At 42.1% G+C, this 22,513-nt stretch overlaps 1 protein-coding gene and 1 pseudogene across 8 annotated transcripts in view; both read right to left on the bottom strand.

The window, feature by feature from the left end:
- Positions 1-7,755: 7,755 nt before the first annotated feature.
- Positions 7,756-8,605, bottom strand: LOC109276742 (60S ribosomal protein L15-like; annotated as a pseudogene).
- A 6,673-nt stretch (positions 8,606-15,278) lies between these two features.
- The window catches only part of AAK1 (AP2 associated kinase 1), a 171,134-nt gene continuing 163,899 nt past the window's right edge, over positions 15,279-22,513 (bottom strand). For all 8 annotated transcript variants that reach the window (XM_019440758.2, XM_053890763.1, XM_053890760.1 and 5 more), the window contains one exon: positions 15,279-22,382. In XM_019440758.2, the coding sequence (XP_019296303.2) occupies positions 21,253-22,382 (1,130 nt within the window). In that variant the 3' untranslated portion in view covers positions 15,279-21,252. The remainder of the gene's footprint in view (positions 22,383-22,513) is intronic.

Consider the following 22,513-nt stretch of genomic DNA (forward strand, 5'->3'; position numbering starts at 1 on the left):
CTCAGGAACAGGCCCTGGGTAGGGGCCAGTCTTTCTTCCCTATCTTTAATTTCCTTCCCAAAAAGAAAACTCCTGCCTTGCTCCAAATCTGCCTCCAGCCACCACTCTCTCTTTTCTTCCCTTCAGAGCCAAATGGCATAAAAGAGTTGTCTACACTTTTAATCTCTAGTTTTTCACCTCTCACTACTCAAACCACTGAAACCAGTTTCTGTGTCCCAGTATTCCCCCACTCCCACCCTGGCTGCTCTAGTCAAGACTGCTCACAACATCCATGTTGCTATACCTGAAGAATCCTTCTCAGTTATTACCTTTCTTGACCCCTGGAACATCGAATGCTGAAGATTTCTCCCGCCTTTTAATAATCTCTTTCCTTGGCAACACAACTGCCAATTTTTCCTACAACTTTAATGGTTACTCCTCTGTCTCCCCCTGCAAGGTTTCATCTGCCAGCCTCTTAAATATTGGTGCTTTTTGGGACCTCCTTCCAGGCACTTTTCTTTCCCCATTCTTTTGTGATTGAAAAACTTCAGGAAGTTTATACCTGTTAGCATTTCTTCTTTTTTTTTATGTTTTTCAAAATTAATTTATTTTTTAATTTACACCAAGTTAGTTAGCATATAGTGCAACAATGATTTCAGGAGTAGATTCCTTAATGCCCCTTACCCATGTAGCCCATCCCTGCTCCCACAACCTCTCCGGTAACCCTCTGTTCGTTCTCCATATATAAGAGTGTCTTATGTTTTGTCTCCCTCCCTGTTTTTATATTCTTTTGCTTCCCTTCCCTTATGTTTATCTGTTTGTATCTTAAATTCCTCATATGAGTGAAGTCATATGATATTTGTCTTTCTCTGACTCATTTCATTTAGCATAATTCCCTCTAGTCAGTTAGCATTTCAATCAGCCATCAGAATATGTGTTTCTTGCCCTTAGAAAAACTGGATTAAAAAAAAAAAACCTTTGCCGAGTATTGGTTATTTACATTAATGATGTGGTGAAAAATAAAAAAATAAAAGTTTAGAAACTGCATACAGTATGATCCCATTTATGTAAAATTATTTGTGTACATATTTGCATAGAGGTGCCAGCTTCCTCTCTTTTTCCCTTTCCCTGGCTGTTTTCAGTTCCTTAATATGTCAAATTATTTCCAACCTCAGTGCCTTTGCACAAATTGCTCCCTCTGTGGGGAATGCCTCCCTCCTCCCACCTCTCTCTTTCTTTTCTTTTCCTTTTCCCCTCCTTTTTTTTTTTTTTTTTTGAATACCTTGTATTAATTCCCCCCAGTCTGAATATAAGGTAGGGATATTTTCCTTAAATATCCTACCTTAGGTGGCCTTTCCTGACGCTTCTTTTCATCCCCATTGAAATAGTCTCCTCTGTTATTCTCTCTGAACACACAGTCTCCTTTTCCTTCATAGCGCATTATCACAACTTAAAATCATGAATTTGGGTATTGATTTTTCTAATGATACTTTTCCCTGCTACACCCTCAACTTTAAGAATGGCATGTCTGTCTCTTTACTCTTGTACCCCAGCTCCTAGTATAATACTTGGCACATAGTAGGTGGTCAAAAAAAGAACTAGTTGAGTGAATGAATGTCATCACCTGAACCCTTTGTCAAATCCAGTACACACATTCAATCCGTGTGATGACTGTGCAGACAGCAGAAAGAGAGGGCCTGGCCTCATTCACCCCCTACCTGGTACTGTGCCAAAGCAGGGTGTAGCATCTATGGAGAGGATTGTAACCACTGGCACATGAAACTGGGGACAGCAGCCAGGTGGACAACTCAGGAACAGATGTGAAACAGCCTTCATTTTTTTCCCCAAATATCCTAGAGGGAGGGTGACTCTTTTAGGAAAAAGTAAAACTACTACTTGAGATATCTGTATCTATTTATGCTACCCTTTTTCCTCTCCCACTGTCTCTATACCACACATGTACACACACACGCACACGCACACACATTCACCATGATAATCAATAAACAACTGATATTTTCCCTAATACCATTTCAATAAGATGTCAATTCTGTTTTAATTATTCCCTGGGATGATTCCCAGACCATGTGACATGGGCCAAAAAGTCATTTATTTACTCATTCACCATTTATTCAATAACTATTTTTTAAGGACGAAACTTTCCATTTCGATGACATGAATGGAGCTAAGGAGTATAATGCTAAGTGAGATAAGTCAGTCAGAGAAAGACAAATACCATATGATTTCATTCATATGTGGAATTTAAGAAACAAAAACAAAGGGAATAAAAAGAGACAAATGAGACAGACTGTTAATTATAGAGAACAAACTGATGGTTACCACAGATAGGAGGGAAGGATGACTTAAATAAGTGATGGGGATTAAGGAGTACACTTGTCATGATGAGCACAGGGTTATGTATGGAGTGTTGAATCATTATATTGTATACCTGAAACTAATATAACACTTTGTTAGCTGGAATTAAAATAAAAACTTCTGAAAATGATTAAAAAATAACTTTTTAAAATGTTTATTTTTTGAGAGAGACAGAGCATGAGTGGGGGAGGGGCAGAGAGAGAGAGAGAGAGAGAGAGAGGGACAGAATCTGAAACAGGCTCTAGGTTCTGAGCTGTCAGCACAGAGACTGACACGGGGCCCAAACTCAAGGACCTGATCATGACCTGAGCTGAAGCTGGACGCTTAACCACTGAACCACCCAGGTGACCCCAAAATAACTATTTTTTAAATAATTAATTTATTTTTAAAATTCAAGTACATTTAACATATATTAGTTTCAGTGTACAATGTAGTGATTCAACAGTTTTATACATCAGTCAGTGTTCATTATGATAGACATACTCTTCATCCCCTTCACCTATTTCACCCATCCCCTCACCCACCTGTCCTCTGGCAACCAACAGTTTGTTCTCCATATTTAAGAGCCTATTTTTTGTTTTTCTCTTTTTCCCTTGTTCATTTGTTTTCTTTCAATAACTATTGAATGCTTTCTCAATAACGGTCCCAGGCTCTATGCTTTGTACTAGGGATTGAGGCAGACGATGCTAGATACCTTCCAATAATCACTTTCCCCTTCTTCTTTACTAGCCAACACTGACTTTACTCAGGTGGCAATGTGTCCAATCTAATAATGATAATGATGATAACAATAATAATAATTCTAACCTCTCTTGCAACTAGGGCTTGTCATGTGGCCCAGTTCCATCCAATGAGACAAGTGTGGAAGACTGTCAGAAATGTCTGAAGAGGTTTTGCTTTCCTGCTGTAGGTGCTGGCCCTTCCTCCTGCTTGCACGGGGTGGGAATACTGGAGTCAAGGCAGCCACGCTTCAGCCATGACATCCCTGAGGAAGTGAACCAACAACTACCGGCAACCACCATCTTCCAGACTTCTTGTCGCATGAGAAAAAAATCGGCCACAATTTTGCCAATGCCACTGGTTAGTCAGGTTTCCTGTTACTTACAAATGATCAAAATCCTTGGTTCGAGGATACAAAGATGAGCAAAACAATTCCTGGTCTCAGGGAACTCCTAGAGGGGAGACGCTGTAAATTAATGAAGGCAGCCCTGGGGAACAAGGGCTACCCAAGGGCTATGTCGAGGGCCCACTGGTGGCAGGTAAGAGAAGTGAATGATGATTTCTGGGTGAGACGACGGCAGGAGGAAGGCCTCACATAAGAGGAACTCATTGTGTTGGGTGTTTAAAGAGAAATAAGACTAAGGTGCTCCTGCCATGGACGGCAGTGCCAGTGCAGACCTGGACCACCAGCACTGAGTCCCGGTTCTGCTGCTCACACTGGTCTCACTAGACTGTGAACCGCACACAGGCGCTCTAAGTTTATCTTCTTCTTGATTCTGTTCCCAGTGCCTGGCATTTAAGAGAGGCTCAAAATATACTTGCTGAATTGAAACCTCTCTGAAGTCCCATATCCCTTCTACCATATTTTATTTCATTAGTCTGCTAATGATTTAAAGTCATTTACTCCCCCTAGAAAGGATACCACACAAGGGTGCCTACCTTGGTAACTGAGATATCTCATCTGCCTAGAACAACGCCTGGCGCACAGTACGTACTCAACAAATACCTGTTGAGTGAATGAGCCCTAACTTTACTGATGTGCAAAATGTGGATAACAATATCTATCAAAAATGGTCAAGTGGAATAGAGAAAAATGCATTTCGAGCGTCTTGCACCGAGCTTGTCATATGGGTAGGTCTAACAACGCTGTTGTCTTCTCCTGTAAAACTTTGAGACCCACTCCTGACACGTCTATAAGCAACAACACCTGAGGTCAGCAGCCTAGTCTGTTCTTCCTAGAACAGGTTTGAGCATTTCTGGGGGCCAATGTGGCAAGTTCCAGCAGATAAATGTTTACCTGAGGCATTGGAAAACCTGCCAGGAAAGAATTTGTCCTGGGAAAGAATTCCTCTCTGGGAAAAAGTCAGTATTCAAAAGTTTGATTCATGGGGCACCTGGGTGGCTCAGTTCGTTAAGCATTCGACTCTTAATTTCGGCTCAGGTCATGGTCTCATGCTTCGTGAGATCGAGCCCTGCATTCTTTCTCTCCCTCTCTCTCTCTCTCTCTCTCTCTCTCTGCCCATCCCCACTAGTGCTCTCTCTCTCTCTGTCTCTTTCTCTCTTAAAATAAATAAACTTTTTTTTTTTAAGTGTGATTTAAGATCAGTGAACTTTGCTGTGCAGACGGTCTTTGGTCTAACACCCATGGACGCTGCCTGAGGCCCAGGAAGGGGGCTTGAAACCAAGGTGACACACAAAATAAGAGAGCTGCTTTGTTAAAACATCCAAGACTGTGTCCAAGACTGTGTGAGCCTTGAGCCCTGGGTCATGCGGCTTTATTAGCAGGCTGCAGCAGCCCGTCTGGACAGGAGTAGTGGGAGGATTCTACATGGTGGGTGCCTTGGCCTTCTGGGGCTGATTTGGCAGCAAGTTGCAGAGCAGTTGAAGTAAATATGTAAATGATAGCAGAACAGAATCTGTTCCAAGCACATGTGATCCCAGGAATAGCTGGAAAGAGATGCAGGTCATTAGAGTTTCTACAGAGATGGTAGGGACAGAGAAATATTGTAATGTGGCCCTATTTTTACCCAGAGATTGATTAAAGTTTCAAGAAATGTTGAAGAGGTAACAACAGAGATGATGCCATCTCCCCCTCCTCTTCCTCACACCCCTCCTCCTCCTTCTTCTTTTTGGAGATAATACCTTCTAATTATCACTCTAATTACATATAGCTCTCTCTACTCTCTGGTTTGTTGCTTAAGAGAAAAAAAAATCTGTTCCTTTTTCTTAAAAATTCTAGAATACACATGTTATTTTTTTATCTTGAGAGAGTGGGGAAGGAGCAAAGAGAGAAAGAGAGAATCACAAGCAGGCTTCTCTCACAAACCGTGAGATCGTGACCTGAACCACTGGTATAAACATTTTAAAAACAAAAGTCGTACTACTTTCGAATTTCCCCGTATCACTATACAAGCCTTGGAATTCCTTTGCTATTTTATGCTCAAAGGCTTATACCAACAGCCACCAAAACCTGGGCTTCCTTTATCATACTGTACCTGTCTGCTTTCATCTCCAAAGCCAGGAAAGTGTCCTTAGATTTGAGATCTGTGAGGAAGAGAAGACATGTGGGTCATTTGGGTTTGTTGCTGTGTATATGTAGCCATAGGAGCTTGGCTTCTGGCCATGCAGGGTGTGCCCTGTATAATAACCCTAGGGGCCACAGTAACATAGGCCTCAATGTGAATCACACCCCCTGAAGTTGTACACCATAATACCCTGTGTCACAGGGTATGGTCTGGGACTTTTCCTGTTGTTTTAGAGTTTTGGCTAAAGCCTCAAAGTCAAGGACGTTGGATAATAAGGGCTCCAACATTTTAAAGTGATTAGAGACAACCCTGTGGACTTCCTAAAAGATGTAGAAAAATGGTGACCACCCCCTCAACTCATCCTGGCAGGCCAACTGAAAATCATATTTTATTTATTTATTTATTTATTTATTTATTTATTTATTTATTTAAAGCATATTTTTTGTAACGTTTTATTTATTTTTGAGAGAGAGTGGGGTGGGGAGGGGCAGAGAGAAAGGGAGACACAGAATCTGAAGCAGGCTTCAGGCTCTGAGTGGTCAGCACAGAGCCCAATGTGGGGCTCAAACTCACAAACCATGAGATCATGACCTGAGCCGAAGTCAGATGCTTAACTGACTGAGCCACCCAGATGCCCCTGAAAATCATATTTTAAGGCCCCAGGGTGCCCACAAGGAGTGTGGTGTCTCATCTACTGGCCGCAGGCTTCCTGAGCTGTAGGAACTCTGGGTCTGCCTCTCCAGTTACTTGGGTAAAACATGGTGAGGGAGTCTTTGGAGTATCCCCAGGAGTTTGGGGGGTGAAGCCTAAAGATAGGAGGCTATCTGGAGCCTCCCACAATGGCACAGCAAAGAGGGAAGGAATAGGGGACCAGCTTGCACTCCTGACATTTGGAGGGACAAGGATGCAGGACTTTCCATGGAACAAGGAGATGCTGCAGAAGTGAGCCAGGTTGAACTCCTGCTCACGAGGGTCCCCGGGAGGGCAAGGGGCTCCAGCTTGCTGCGTGGGTTATACCACCAGTGGCAGAAGGTGAGGGGAGTGGGTTGCAAGAGTGAGTGAAAGCAGGGCTCAGCAAACTCATCTGTAAAGGGCCAGAGAGGATATATTTTAGTCTTCCTAACCATATAGTGTCTACCACAACCACCCAACCCTGCCATTATAGAGCAAAAGCAGGCATGAGCAATACATAAATATATAGGTATAACTGTGTCCCAATACAACTTTATTTACGGACACTGCCATTTTCGTTTTATCTAATTTCATGTCATGAAATATTACTGATTTTTTTCCAGACATCAAAAAATGGAAAAAACCATGCTTCTCTGCTGCTCAGATTTGCCCCGTAGGCCATTGTCTGCCAACCCCCTGAGCTAGAGGATGTGTCACCCTGGACAGGAACAGGGCAGAGAGCCACGGGCAGCCCCAGCCAAGGAAAAGGATGCTGCACCTTGATCCCAAAGCCCCTCCTCCTGCCCCAGCCATAGGAGGCAGGTGTAGAAAGAGGAGGCTGGCTTCTGAGCCCAACCTAGGGAAAGGAGGGAAGCTCTCTGGTAGACGGAAAATGGAAGGTGTAAAGACTTAGCTAGATTTCTTACCACTGGAGAGGACTGTGGGAAATACGATCATGTTTAAAGCTGAAGGAGACCAGAAAGTGATGGGACCTGCAGGCATTTCATCAAGGAGGTGGGAAGATCACAAGGACCGTAGTTAAGCCCTTTCCTGAACTCTTACCTTATCTTACTGAACTGAGTCTATTCAAAACAATGGTTGCAGATATTTTAACAATTCCCTTTACTAGCTACTCCGAACTTAACCTCTTGTGTCGTCGTTCTTAGCAGATTTAAATAAATTTAAAAAATTTTATTTTTGAGAGAGAGAAACAGAGAGTAAGTGGGGGAGGGGCAGAGAGAGAGGGAGACAGAATCCGAAGCAGGCTCCAGGCTCTGAGCTGTTAGCAGAGCCTGACCCGGGGCTTCAACCCATGAACTATGAGGATCATGACCTGAGCTGAAGTCAGACACTTAACCAGCTGAGCCACCCAGGTTCCCCACCCAATTTATTATTTTTTAAGTAAACTTTTTATTCTTTTTTTTTTTTTTTTTTACTGTCCTAAATTGTTTTTTAGGTACGAATTTTACAAACATTACTTATATTAGAGGTAATGGCAGACCTGGAGAGTACTGTGTCTTCTCCATGCCACACAGTGAGAACCACCAAGAACGTGGTGGAACTTGTGGCCCTTTTCAAGGCCACATTCTTTTTTTTTTTTTTTTAACATTTATTCATTTTTGAGAAACAGAGAGAGGTAGAATGTGAGCAGGGGAGGGGCAGAGAGAGAGGGAGACACAGAATCCGAAGGAGGCTCCAGGCTCCGAGCTGTCAGCACAGAGCCCGACTCAGGGCTCGGACCCACGAACTGCAAGATCACGACCTGAGCCGCAGTTGGACGCTCAACCAACTGAGCCACTCAGGTGGCCCTCCAAGGCCACATTCTTATGGCCAGCACATGGCAGCCCTCACAGCTCCCTGTGCTTGTGGACTGGTTTGGTGATTCACTGGGCGTCAGGACTTTTTCTGATAGCTTTACAGAATGGATCGATGAGAATGACCTCAAAGAATCTGTACGTGGACTCTTCACCAACCCGGGACAAATTCAAGACTCTCAGAGCCCCACAGTGGCATCTAGCTCACTCCTCTGTGACAGATTGAAGGCTTCAGGCAAACTTCAGCTGGTCAACACCGTGATGGACAGGCTTGCCATGGGTGGCGCCCTGAGGAACTGGGCATCTGCGGCCACCGCGTCGCACACGAATATGATATGTGACATAACCTTGCTTGGCCTTGTACCCCAGTCTGTGAACTTTATTGAGCTGGGCTGGGTGGGTGGCCCTGTGGAGCACAGAGAGCTGGCATTACTGCCAGCAGCACACACTGAGAAGAAAACGCATCACATGGGACTACTTCTTCCTCCATAGCTCCTGGATGTCATAGTAAGCGCCCATCTTGGCTTGCCTTTGAGCTGATTGCTGCCAGCAGAGAGAAAGCGGTAAACTTTTTATTCCAAAGTCCTATTAGATTTACAGAAAAGTTGCAAAGACAGTACAAATTGTTTCTATCTGTCCCTTAATCGGCTTCCCCTGTTGATAGTGTCTTACGTTACAATTATACATTTGCCAAAAGTAAGGAACCAGTATTACTAATTATTATAACTAAGGAACCAACATTAACAAAACTCCTCCATGGTTTATTTGGATTTCACTACTTTTTCTTTAATTCTTTTTCTGTTCCAGGATCCTACCCAGATATATTACATTTTTCTCGTCATAGCTCCTAACACCTTCTGGCCTATGACAGTTTGTCAGACTTCCCTTGTTTTGGTGACTTGGTGACTTTTACCAGCTTTGAAGAGTGCTGGTCAAATATTTTGTAGAATGTCCCTCAGTGGGAATTTGTATGATATTATTCTCTTGGTTAGACTGGGGTTATGGGTTTTGGAGAGGAAGACCACAGAGGTCAAATACTCTTCTCATCACATCATGTCACGGTTGTCACAACAGTGTCACAACATACCACTGTTGATGTTAACTTTGATCCTCTGGCTGAGGTGGTGTTTGTCAGGTTTTTCCACTGCAAAGTTACTCTTTCCATCTTCCCTTTCCATACACTACTTTTTGGAAGTATAGACAACATTCAAAGTCTGTGGAATTAAGCTCTACTTTGGAGGCAGGAGAGTCTACACAAATTAGTTGAAATTCTTCTATGTGCGATATGTCTTTTCTTCCCCCATTTATTTTTTCAATGACTTTTATATCAGTATGGGCTGATATCAGGTTGGTGCCTGTGTCTCTGTGACTTTTTTTTTTTAAGCACTTCTTTACTTTCTGGCAATACCAGGTGCTCCGAGTTCACCTTGTATATTTCCTGCCCCCAGCCCTAGAATCAGCCATTCTCTGTGGAGTCTCGGTTCCTTTCATTTAGAAACCAAGATCTGGGTGTAGTGCTGAGTGTGCTTGTCCATTTACTTTTCAGTCTCTTGTTCCTTCATCTTCATCTGTTCCTTCTCTACAGGTGGTTTCTCCTTAGCTGATAAGGAACAACCATATTCAAGCACTTCCCCCATTAATCCTCCTTCATCCATGTCCCCCACTGGCAAGCTCCCTAGCTCTCTTTTCATTTCCATTCAAGCTCATAGCATGGTCACATCTTATATGAATTTGAAAGGGCTACATAAAAAGAGTAATAAAGTGTCACCTCATATGCAAAATATGAAAAAAATGCAAATATTAAAAATTGTCAGATAAAGCACAGCTTCAGAGCTGGTAGGCTCAAGGGAATTGTGCCATTACCACATGGTGGTGCCACCAAAGCTGGTGAGTCAAACAGCAATCAGTAATACTGAATGAGCACTTAAAATGAGCCGCTCTTCTAAGTACAACTCGTAACAATCTGTGATGTGGGCATTAAATGTTATCCCTGGTTTACGGATGAAGAAACAGACTCAGAAGTTCAGTGGTTTGTTCAAGTTTACACAGCTAGGAAGTGATGGACGAGGAATGTAACCCTAAGCAGTTTCAACTTGTGTTCACCTTCACTCCTCAACACAAGGTATCCGTTGCCCTTTGTCAGTAAGAACGGTGCTGTTGTTAACTTGTCTTAGAACTTTGGGAGTAGCTTTAGTGACTAGATTAGTTTCCTACTGCTGCTGTAACAAAACATCACCACTGGAATGGCTTAAAACAGCAAATTTATTCTCTTATAGTCTGGAGGTCAGATACAGTCTGATACAGGTACAGGTACAGCCTGAAGCCCATTTTCACTGGACTAAAAGTCAAGTTGTTAGCAAGGCTAGTTCCATCTAGAGGCTCTGAGGGGAGAATCTGTTTCCTTGTGTTTTTCACCTCTGGTGGCTACCTGAATTCTTTGGCTTCCTACATCTTCAAAGTATCACTCCAGACTTTGTTTCTGTCACCACGTTGCTGTCTTCTCTTTTCCTGCATCTTTTTTTTTTTTTTAATGCCTCTTACCCATTGAGCCCATCCCCCCTCCCACAACCCCTCAAGCAACCTTCTGTTTTTTCTCCATATTTAAGAGCCTCTTATGTTTTGTCCCCCTCCCTATATTTATGTTATTTTTGCTTCCCTTTCCTTATGTTCATCTGTTTTGTATCTTAAATTCCTCATATGAGTGAAGTCATATGATATTTGTCTTTCTCAGACTAATTTCACTTAGTATAGTACCCTCTAGTTCCATCCACGTAGTTGCAAATGGCAACTCTTTTGATTGCCGAGTAATACTCCATTGTATGTATATACATTTTCTTTATCCATTCATCCGTCGATGGACATTTGGGCTCTTTCTATACCTTGGCTATTGTCAATAGCGCTGCTATAAACATTGGGGTGCATGTGCCCCTTTGAAACAGCACACCTGTATCCCTTGGATAATTACCTAGTAGTGCAATTGCTAGGTCATAGGGTAGTTCTATTTTTAATTTTTTGAGGGACCTCCATACTGTTTTTCCAGAATGGCTACACCAGTCTGCATTCCCATTTCCTGCATCTCTCTTGAAGCTGTGATTATGTTGGGCCCACCTGACTAATTTAGAACTAATTAAGGGTCCCATTTTAAGACCCTTAATCATCACATGTGCTAAATCCCTTTGGCTATATAAGGTATCCTTCACCGGTTCTGGGGATTATGACATGGATGTAGGAGGCATTTTTCAGCCTACCATAGTGAATACAGTGTTTTGTTTTTAATGTTTTTTTACTTTGTGAGTGCACGTGCATGCTTACACACGGAAGGGACAGAGAGAAGAAGAGAAAGAATCCCAAGCAGGCTCTGTGCCATCAGCACAGAGCCCAACACATGGCTCAATCCTGTGAACCATGAGAGCATGACCTGAGCCAAAATTAAGAGCTGGACGCTCAACCAACTGAGCTACCCAGGTGCCCCCATTTTTTTTTTTTTTTTAATTTATTTTTGGGACAGAGAGAGACAGAGCATGAACGGGGGAGGGGCAGAGAGAGAGGGAGACACAGAATCGGAAACAGGCTCCAGGCTCCGAGCCATCAGCCCAGAGCCTGACGCGGGGCTCGAACTCACGGACCGCGAGATCGTGACCTGGCTGAAGTCGGACGCTTAACCCGACTGCGCCACCCAGGCGCCCCTTTAAATTCACTGATATTATAGTGTAATTTTCCTTTTCTATCCTACAAACATTTATTCTGTGATGTTATTAGTATGAGAACTGGAGGGAAAAAATATCCAAATCAATGATATTGGAATGCAAGTTAGATATAATAAGATATGGAGAAGGCTGTTAATTTAAGAAGGATAAATCTTTTAAGAAAAAAAAAAACATATAATAAAAAAAAAATTGGGGACCAGGTTGCTCTCCTGGGGAAAAGAACAGTGCAGCTGTGGTGCCCTTAAATTGTGGGTTATTATTTATACAAGGTCCTTGTATAAAATAGAATCACCTTGTTCTTTAAAATATATCCTTCCTTCTTTACACCCCACTCAGTCCTCAATGCACTGCAGTCTGCCCTGACTATTTTACTGAAATTGCTCTTGCTTGAGTTCACCTCTGGCCTACAAATGACAAATCCAATTAACATTTTCCTATCTCTTTTGATCTCTCTGTGGCATTTAAAAACTACTGACCACTTCTCAGTCTGGAAAAGGTTTCCTCTCTTAGCTTTGGTATCCCCCTTCTGTTCGTCTATGTTTGTGACTCAGTTTCCTTCATGGCTTTGTTTCTCCACCCGTCCTTGAAGTGTTGTCATTCCCAAAGGGTGTTGTAAATGTTCCTCTCATTCTACATTCTCCTCATCCAAGACTCACTGATAGACTCACTGATGACTTTCCTCTACCAGCAGTCAAGACTTCTCTCCTGATTCATACTACTACTGGCCATCTGGACAACTTTACTTCAACAGCCCATGTGCAGGCACAAGAAAGACATACTGAACTACTGTGGCTGTTTCACCTTGTGTTTTTGAACACATATTTTAACTGGGCTAGCATTGATGAATTTTCATCAAGAAATTCTTCTAAGAAATCCTACTAACTCTATTAGGCTAATTTAATTTTTGATCAATTTCCTAGGCAACGTATTTCCAGGGATCCAGTCTTTCTTTCTTTTTATTTTTATTTTTTTATTTTTTTTTATTTTTTTTTTTTTATTGATTTATTTTTTTTTTTTTAATTTATTTTTGGGACAGAGAGAGACAGAGCATGAACGGGGGAGGGGCAGAGAGAGAGGGAGACACAGAATCGGAAACAGGCTCCAGGCTCCGAGCCATCAGCCCAGAGCCTGACGCGGGGCTCGAACTCACGGACCGCGAGATCGTGACCTGGCTGAAGTCGGACGCTTAACCGACTGCGCCACCCAGGCGCCCCTCTTTCTTTTTATTTTTAATGTTTATTTATTTTTGAGAAAGAGAGACAGAGCATGAGCAGGGGAGGGGCACAGAGAGAGGAAGACAACGAATCTGAAGCAGGCTCCAGGCTCTGAGCGCAGAGCCCGACACAGGGCTTGAAACCACAAACCACAAGATCATGACCTGAGCCAAAGTTAGATGCTTAACCGACTGAGCCACCCAGAAGCCCCGGGATCCAGTCTTTTCTGTATACATTTTATAATGGAGACTTATTAGTCAATTTTTGGTTCATTTCAAATTTTACCAATGTACCTTCTGCTACTAAGTTCTCTTGTGGCTACTAAACCTACTAAATTCAAATTTCCTGAGTCAAGATTCTGATTCAGATTTTGTCAAAATTTCATTCTTCCATCAATTTTCACTGATGCGTGGTTTTAACTGATTTGAATTTTACTTGAACTGAATATTTCTACTAGTAATAGTCATTAGAAACTGAACAAAGTCTGACAGTTTATATTTAATTTTTGGTTACTCCATTAGAAAACTGTGATCAATTCCCTTCCAATAACCTAGGGTTCTCTAAAGAGTAAAAACAGAGTCTGTCCTTGGGTTAAAGGTCCTGCTCAGAAACAGGATGAGGCTGGGGAGATCAGGTAGAAATACTAATTTCACCATATGTGACTTCACCATATTCTCTCAGTGCTAGAGAACTGAGCTGCCTCTGAAGAGTATACTTGGATTCTTTTGGGCCCTCTAGACTTAACTTGCATAAAAGGTTGAGGAATTATTTGTCTTCTTCCATGTAAGCTGAGATGCTAACTGAGGCCCTCTAGACCTTACTACCCCAATATAAAGATAGATAAACTCAAGGAAAAATTCTTATGATGGAAGGAAAAAGATCTCTGTCTCCAAATCCAGAGAGATGGGTCTAAATTATCTGCTCGCGGCTTTTCTCTGGGCCTCACTCGGGTTTTTCCCACTTGGTTTTCGATTAGGGGGTAATACTTCCCTGGCTGGTCTCTTATTAACCAGTCTCAAAGCTAGCAAAAGTAAGCCACAAAAGGGTGAATGCAAACGATAGCGTCCTGTGGGAGCCAGAGTGTCTAACTCTGGCTCTCCCTACAAGGAAGGCAGAGCTAAGTCACTGCAGGTGAGTCGGTCCACATGTGCAGAAGGCTCTGATTCCTGCATCTATCTTAGTGGGAACAATGCATCTATCTGAAATGGCTTCCCCCAGAGCAGTCCAAGTCACAGACAAGGAAGATTGTACTCTTGGTTAATGATACCTTGAAATAGAAAAAGCAAAGGAACTTCACACTGTAGAACTAGGCAGGGCATATATTTAAAGACAGGTGAATCAGATGTTAAATGAATCTTCAGAAAAAGTAGGCACCTTTGGTTTTACTTATATATATTATACCATAACTCTCTGGATCCCTGGATCTTCTTGGAACCATTATCAGTTTGAACTCAGAATTGAACTCAGCCCTTTGCCAATTCTCCCTGAATGATGGATGTCAAACTCGTTAAAGCTCAAATGTTACTATTATTTTCTCAAATTTGGAGAGGAAACAGGCAGGCAGTTTCTCTCCCACAGTATAGATTTAGAAATTGTTAGGAATAACTCATTTCCCCCCAAGACTTCTCTTTGTGTGTGTGTGTGTACTTTTTAATGTTATTTTAATTCCAGTATAATTAATGTACAGTGTTCTATTCGTTGCAGGTGTACAGTATAGCAATTTTACAATTCTCTACATTACTCAGTGTTCATCATGGTAAGTGTACTCTTAATCCTCTTCACCTATTTCACTCAGCCCCCCACCAACCTCCCTCTGGTAATCACCAGTTACTTTTCCATAGTTAAGACTCTGGCTTTTTTGTTTGTTGTTTCCGAGACTTCTTTCTTTGTTATGTTAACGCTGGTCTCTCTTAAGGGATTTTTGTGTGTGTTTTTAAAGACTGAATATTGATGCCGGTCATATTCAAATAACATATTTTAGGAGCTCACAATAAAGTTTACAATAGCAGGGAGCTCTGTGTTTTTTCTAGCTCAATCCATATGGCCCCATTGTCTTGTATTATTTCATTTACGTCTCCATGGAACATCTAGAATGGAAAGAAGTTGTCAGGAAATAACAATGTTGGCATTGGAAACCTAGCAACCAACCAACCAAAAGTTGTCCTTTGAAACTTAAAAACATAAAACGAGGCTTGCTACTATAAAAGGTGCTTATGGAGCCCTTCAATCCTAGGAAGATCTGGCTTAAGAAATAATACAAAATATAAATCATTTATTTTTATTAGGTCCATTTTAATAAAGTGTATAAGAGTTTACAACTCAAAAAATTATTCATAAAAACTATCAGATACATAAGATAGATCACACGAAGAGTGCAATAACATAAATCCAATAGTCTGCAAATAAGAGGTATTGCAAAAACTGTTAAGATTGACTTTATAAATGTCTTTTTCCCTTCCTTTCCCATGTTCACAGCCCTTGAGATTGCATGCACATATTGTCTTCTGAGGTCTGAGAACTTCAGTATTCCTTATAGCTGGGTTGACTTCCTCATTCAGTCAACTCAGAATGTTTTGTCAGCAAGGGGTTTGCCTCTTCTCCATGGAATGAGCATGGTCCTTGGCCTTTATTTGGTTTCTGTCCCCTAATAAATGGCATCAAACACTTTCTCTTTCAAAGGAACATCTTGCAGGCCTTGTGCTGTCTGGTCACTGTTGCCAGTCCAACACCACACATGAGCCAAGGGTTCAGGTCAAACCCTACTGAGTTTCATCTTTGTGGATGAGACGAGCATGCTTACTGTGGAAACAGGCTGAGGCAATGGCTGATTTTCCCACCTTTATCTACAACAACTCCAGTTCTAACTCAAGAGTTGTTGGCCAATGGGACTAAATTCACTCAAGCCAGCTACCTACTGTCACCACTTGGTATTCTTTGGATGCCTTCATAAGGAGGTCTTCACACCATGGCAAAAAGCATGAGGACACCACACACACACACACACACACACACAGACATCGACACAGACACACACACCTTTCTCCATTCACAATCCTCAAATAGGAGTCTTTGGTAGACTCAGAGAATACAACTGGATTTGCCATTTCAGAGTGAAAAGGCTACATTGTTTTCTCTCACTCCCAAAGTCTCACTTTAACTGACATGGTTAAAAAGCACTTCTGCAATTCCTTGCCAAAAGGAATCAGACAGATCCCTTTAACACATATATGCAGTTCTATTACAACGTAATGCAGATAATATTGACTTGATTTCAAGAACAGAACACTGTTACTATAAACTCAAAACAGTGCCACCCATACTGAGACTGCTGGAAAATAGCTCAGACTACATTTCTTACAGAATTATAAATTACCGGAATCCTGGACTAAGCCACCCGTGTGCTGGTTAGCATTTAGCCATTTTTTACAAGCTATTCCAGAGTCCCTTCACACCTAAACTTGCCCCTGCATTCTGGAGCGCATTGGGCCTGTGTTAGATCATGGTGGAGAGATGCCTTTGGGTTGTCTCCAGAGTAAGGCTGGACTTCTGCCAGCCTTCCTTCATCTGTTCTTCTAGTCCATAAGAAATGGGGAAGGTGAGCCATTTCATTCTTATTTGGAATTATTCCAGTGTGGTGAGATTATCATAGGTTAGGCTGAAACTTAAGAAACTGTTTACAGTAACAAAGGCACATAAAAATTAACATGATCACTCGGTCCCACCTCTCTTTCATCCACTTATTGGTATGGTCATAATAGGGTAATGTTAAGTGAGGAAATGAAGGGGTGGGAACAGGTACAAGGAAGGTGAGCCAAGATTTGCAGGAATAAAGAAGCAGGAAAGAGCTGTGTCTGGCTGTGTCTTAGTGATAGGATCTTGGATACCACATGTGGGAGGCCTGTTTCCTAATAAAGGTCAAGGTACAAAGGAGGCAGTAGAACAGGAAGTCGGAGAGGAAGGTGGCACCTGGGGAATCAAGACACCGCCAGTGTGGATTTTCACATCTAAGCTGAGGCAGCTAGTTGTTTGCAGCAACCTAGAAAATTTATTTTTGTAGGAAAAGAACACAAAAACAATTCCCAACCAGATACTACTTTTATTTTCAAGCATCTTGAAACCCTTAAGTGAACTTCACAAGTTTGCAAATATTCTGATGGTTTAAAAAAACAAAAAACCCAAAAACCACAAGTAGTAGTTCACAAAGGGACTGAAAAATGAAGAATTTAAATGACATGATTCCATTTAAACTCTTCATGTTTACTCCATCAGGCAGGATGGGAGGACTGGAACCCAGGAGTGACTGAAGGCATTTACAAAGCGCTTCCACCTCCTCAAAAGCTGCGGTCTTTCCAGCGGCTCTCCTATGTTTCTTTTATCAAAATAACCCGGGTTCTAAATTTCTCAGCTAAAACTGCACCTGTGTGACCAGCAGCCATTCCACAGTTGACTGGCATGTGTTTTCCAATTTCAGTTCCAAAGACACAGCAGAGAATGACATCTTCCTTTATGAAAGGCACCCAATGACTCCATTCTCATGCTGGAGAATGAGTTGGCTCTCACCCTTCTCCCGTTTCCTATAAAATTTCCTATTTGATAAAATGCATACAAATTATATGATCTATGTTCTGATGACGTTTCCTTATGGTATCAAATACAGCATGGTTCAATTTCTATTGTCAGATCACTCTGGCGATTATATTTATTTTAAATAAAACTGAGATCTGCGACTTTATGAGTCAGTGAAATATCCACCAAATAGCTGAAAACACTGATGTACATGTACTCTAAAACTTACTAAATCAACAACGGGCAAATAAGATGCCGATATTTTTCTTGAAAGTTTAGAAAGAAACGCTGGTCACCAGATTAAACTCAGACCTAAAGTGGCCACGTGAACATGTACACACCAGTCCACACATAGGAAGTTTTCAACTCATTAATAATGAGTGAGCCCAAAATGAAATTGAGTTTAAGATCCAGGTTCCCTTAGGCTCTGCCCAGCATCTGCTTCCACATCAAATTTTGTTCATTCCACTTCCCAATCTAACAAGGACTGGGAGCCTAAAGGGTCATATGTAGCTCAAGAAACAGCTATGTTAAATATTTTCCACCACACATAGTAAAACTTCATTAATTTAATAGTGACTGTTAGTCAATTAACATAGATTCTTTAAAAGTTCATCAGTGCATGTTGTGGTTCAATGCTTTACATCTAAATATATTCTGGCTCATCGCGCTCCACTGAAATGAAAGATCACAAGTTCCCGCATTCCCTAACAAATGTGTAAAAGCAAATAACACATAAAAGTAGGAAGTACAGTATTTTGTTGACTATATATCTTCTTTTTCTCTTTAATGTTAACCTGTTGCAGTATAGTTTTTGGAAACATGCATTTGGTACTAACTCAAAGCACCCTGAGCACTCCTAATTCCCTTAATGCTAAATTTTCTAGAATTCCAGATTCAGAATGGCCTCTGGCAAGAATATTTTATCTTTATTTTTTTAAATGTTTATTTATTTATTTTGAGAGAGAGAGAGAGAGAGAGAGAGAGAAGAGAGAATGAGCAGGGGAGGGGCATAGAGGGGAGAGAGAATTCCAAGCAGGCTCTGCACTGTTAGCATGGAGCCCGATGCAGGGCTCAATCCCACGAACCTTGAGGTCATGACCTGAGCAGAAACCGAGAGTCGGACACTTAACCGACTGAGCCACCCAGGTGCCCCAGCAAGAATGTTTAACCTTTAAATGATGCATTTACCCTATATGATCCAAAGATCAGTGCAGAATTTACTAGTTATTAGCTAATGATTAATGTAATTTAGTCAAACAATTTTCATGCATCACTCAATAAAAACACAAAAGTAATTTGCATGTTTTTACATTCATTTCCTATTCAAAGAATGTATTTAGAGTCTCCACCCACAATAGGTCTCCAGTGAGAATAAAAAACGTTGCAAGCCCATGCTTGACAAATGATTCAACTATGTGATAAAATCACCATGATTTTATTGATTTTACCTCGAGAGCTAACATGGCTACTTGATTAGGAAGAAGTGATCAAATAACCAAAGGAAAGACATTTTGCAGGGCTATTACGGAGGTAATCCCGAATATCTGGAAGAGTGAGTGAGAGCGACCTTCTCCTTTAAGAGTTTCTGACAGGGGGTGAGTACCTCCCTGAATATTCCTATCCTCTTAGCTCCTGCTTTTGAGGCCTTTAATTGATAATGGCCAAGGGAAGAGTTTGGGGCGCAAAGTTCCATATGCATTAGCTCAAACTACTTATTCAACTGAAAAAATGATTTTGCATCAATTGTTACACAGAAAAATCAGAAATAGTCACTGGGAGAAAAGCAAACTTTTAGAGGGAACATTTCGCATTCCCCAAAGTGAAAAAGACTGGTGTGGCTGAAAACTCGGTGGAAAACCACTGCTGATAGCCCTGATCCAGTGCCAATGATCAAAGTTTATCTTTTAACATGGACATTTGAAATAAGTGGAGACTACACTAGAAAAAGTCTTGAAAAGTTGCCATTCATATCCTACCACCAAGACCCCTGAGCTTCAAATTTAAACAGTGTGATACCTAATCAACTGCAGTATGAGTCTAGCATTCTGGCTTGAACCTTGGATGAATTTCCAACTCTTTTACACCATTAATTTGGTTTGGTAAGTAACCCTCCCAACTTCTCCAGCTAACAGAGACATCACTAACATCTATTATTACAAGTAACAGGAAGCTTTTGGGTTGAAACACGGCCCAGCAGCTCTTTCCATTAAATTGAACTTCCTCAGCAGAAATCTTCCCATGGAGACACGAATTTCACCTTAAGGCACTATAATAAAGGGTATGAAAACAGCCAGGAATGAGTCAGATCTTTCCAGAAATAGAAGACATTTCAAAACCACAAGTCAGTCACCTACCTGGCCTACTTCAACATCTAAAGAGGACAGAGAATTGAAAGGTTTTCATGGCTAGCTGATTCAGCTCTTTTCTTTCAAACTGACTTACATGTCTCAGATTTCTATTTCCTTAAGAGGCAGTGGAGAAAGAAAGCAAGGAATTGGAAAAAACAAATAAGGAAGCAAATCTAGTTTGTAGCCTAGTCTCATGATGAATTCCATAGTGACAGCATGGAGTGCTCACAGGTTTTTAAGTAGTTAATAAAATATTACTAACACCATATACCCAATGGTTAGAGCTGTAACAAGGTGCTCTTTTCTATCGTTCTGGGGGCGGGGAGAATTATAAAGATAATTAATTTTTCAAGACCATGTACAGGGAATTTGTTAATAGCAAATAGCACATTTTGGAGAAAGAAAAATCTATTCTAAAGCCTCAGTTGCAGCAGGATTTTCCTACACATTCCAATGAATTCAATTTTGCCACAAGAAAAGAAATAAAAACAGGGCTCAGATCAATTAGGTCAGGAGACAAATGCCAGTAAATGAGTGATTGTGGAGGTAGGTATAGTATGACAGGATTTACCTAAAGGAAAAATGCTCCCTGTGCACACACACATGGCACACACATACCTGTGCACTCCTGGTGATTTAAAAAGCGTGGGCATGGGAAGGCTCAACACTGTTAGACATGAGCACAGATATCTCATCTGTTTGCATTTCTATGTAGGAAAGGATCTGACACACGTTACACACCCACACTCATGTGTGAGAGGCCAGCCTGGCTTGCACAGACTCAGAAACAGATCCAGAGAATCCTTGTAGAGTTGCTGGTTTTACAGGAATGATTAGTATCTGCAGGATCACACTTCCTTTTGATTTGCAGGATTTTTATCTTGCATTTCCTTCCAGAAATATGCCCTTTGCAAGAGCATTAAGTCAAGTCCTGAAGGGACTAATCTTGTGTCCTCCAATGAACATGACTCAGAACGGAAACTGCAGGAATAAACCTTGCAGTAACATGGCCCCTTTTGGTTTGGGGTGAAGTATTTCTGGATTCAAGCAGTTTTGGGGCAAACAAAGAAAGCAGAGTTCTGGGTGGAGGTGGAGATGGAAATGCCTGGAAGTCCAGAAATCAATATAAACAAAAGAAATGAGCATAACTTAAAGGGGTTTCAGTTAAGTATCACTGCAACGGAGTTTGTTGAGCACACAAGTTCTGCTGATACGTGGAACTGAAAGATAATAATTGGTGTATTTCTTGAGATAGGCTCAGCTGGGAGTGACGTGGTAGGTACTGAGGGTGGGGTAAAGACAGACGCCTAAGGCTCAGGTTATCGCTCCTAAGGTTTCTGCTTGCCTGATTTTGAAGGAAAGGGTGCTAAAGCAAAAGGATCTGCAGGTGGCAGCTCCATAGTCCTGGAGGAAAGGGATGTGATGGAAACAGAGCCAGCTATCGACTGTTTGTTGGTCTGTGAAACAATTTTGTAGGCAGCGATGGGCTGGGCTTCTGGATTTGGCTCATCTTCTGGGCTATAGTGACGAGAATATTTGGATAAAGACTGGGGGCGGAATGGTTTGCCAGCCATGGGGCCTGAGACAGCTTCTTTCTGGGGCTGAGGTCCTTTGTTTCTGTCGTTAGGATGACCCCCAGGTTCCAGGGAGGATCCCCTGGGAGAGATGCTGTCTAGATGGTCTGCTGCTTGTACAGAATGGGAGGGGTGGTTAGACTGTTGGACAAAAGCAGCCATGGAATACTGAGCTCGGATGGGGGCATACGCTGCCCTCTCTAGGCCTGGGAGCAAAGGAACATCGTCAGTCTGGTTGAGGAGACTGGCCTGCACGGGCAACTCCTGGGAGGCGCTCTGGGCAACTGCTAATTCCTCCATGCTCTTCTTCTTGGTAAAAGGAGCTCTCAAGAACACGTCCGCCTCCTCCGGCTGGGAAGGAGCCACACTGCTCTTGGAGACAAATGGAGCTTTGGAGAAAATATCCATGTCATCAGTTGGAACCCTTGAGCTCCTGAAGGGAGCTGTGGCAAAAACATCTGGCTCCCCGAGACCATCAGTGGTCGGCTGTGTGAGGGCTTGGAACTGGTTCTTTCTTCCACCTTGGCCTGCTTTTGCTTGCTCAGTAGAGACTTCTGGCTGAGTGAATGGAATGGCTCCTCCCAGTTTCCCTTGCGGAGGCCTGCAGCTCTCATCCTCTTCTTCAGACTCCATGAGGAGAGGTCGGGACCCACTGCAGTCTAGCATGTCCCCCTCGAGATCAGTCCCTTCCTCTTCGCTGCTGTGGAATGAACTGTTGCTTGAAGGGCCATCTCGGGCCAAGTAGTCAGATTCTAAATTGTTCTGAGTTTTCATGCCAGGTACTCTGGAGGGGTCTGGATACAAGGGAAGGCCTTTAACACCCGCTGAGTCTTTAAAGTGCTCTACAGTTATTACAGGACAGGGATTGGGCTCTCTCTGGAGACCTAGAAAAGCACAAAATGCAGAATTAATGCACAGATCAGTCCAACTCTCCTTGGAACATTTAACGGTCAACCCGCGGCAGAAACATTGTGGGACCAAATAATAAAGGTTGAAAATGGAAAAGGAAAAACAG

This window comes from Panthera pardus, unplaced genomic scaffold, assembly GCF_024362965.1.
Source record: "Panthera pardus isolate Hobbes unplaced genomic scaffold, ASM2436296v1 HiC_scaffold_25, whole genome shotgun sequence".
Lineage (NCBI taxonomy): Eukaryota > Metazoa > Chordata > Mammalia > Carnivora > Felidae > Panthera > Panthera pardus.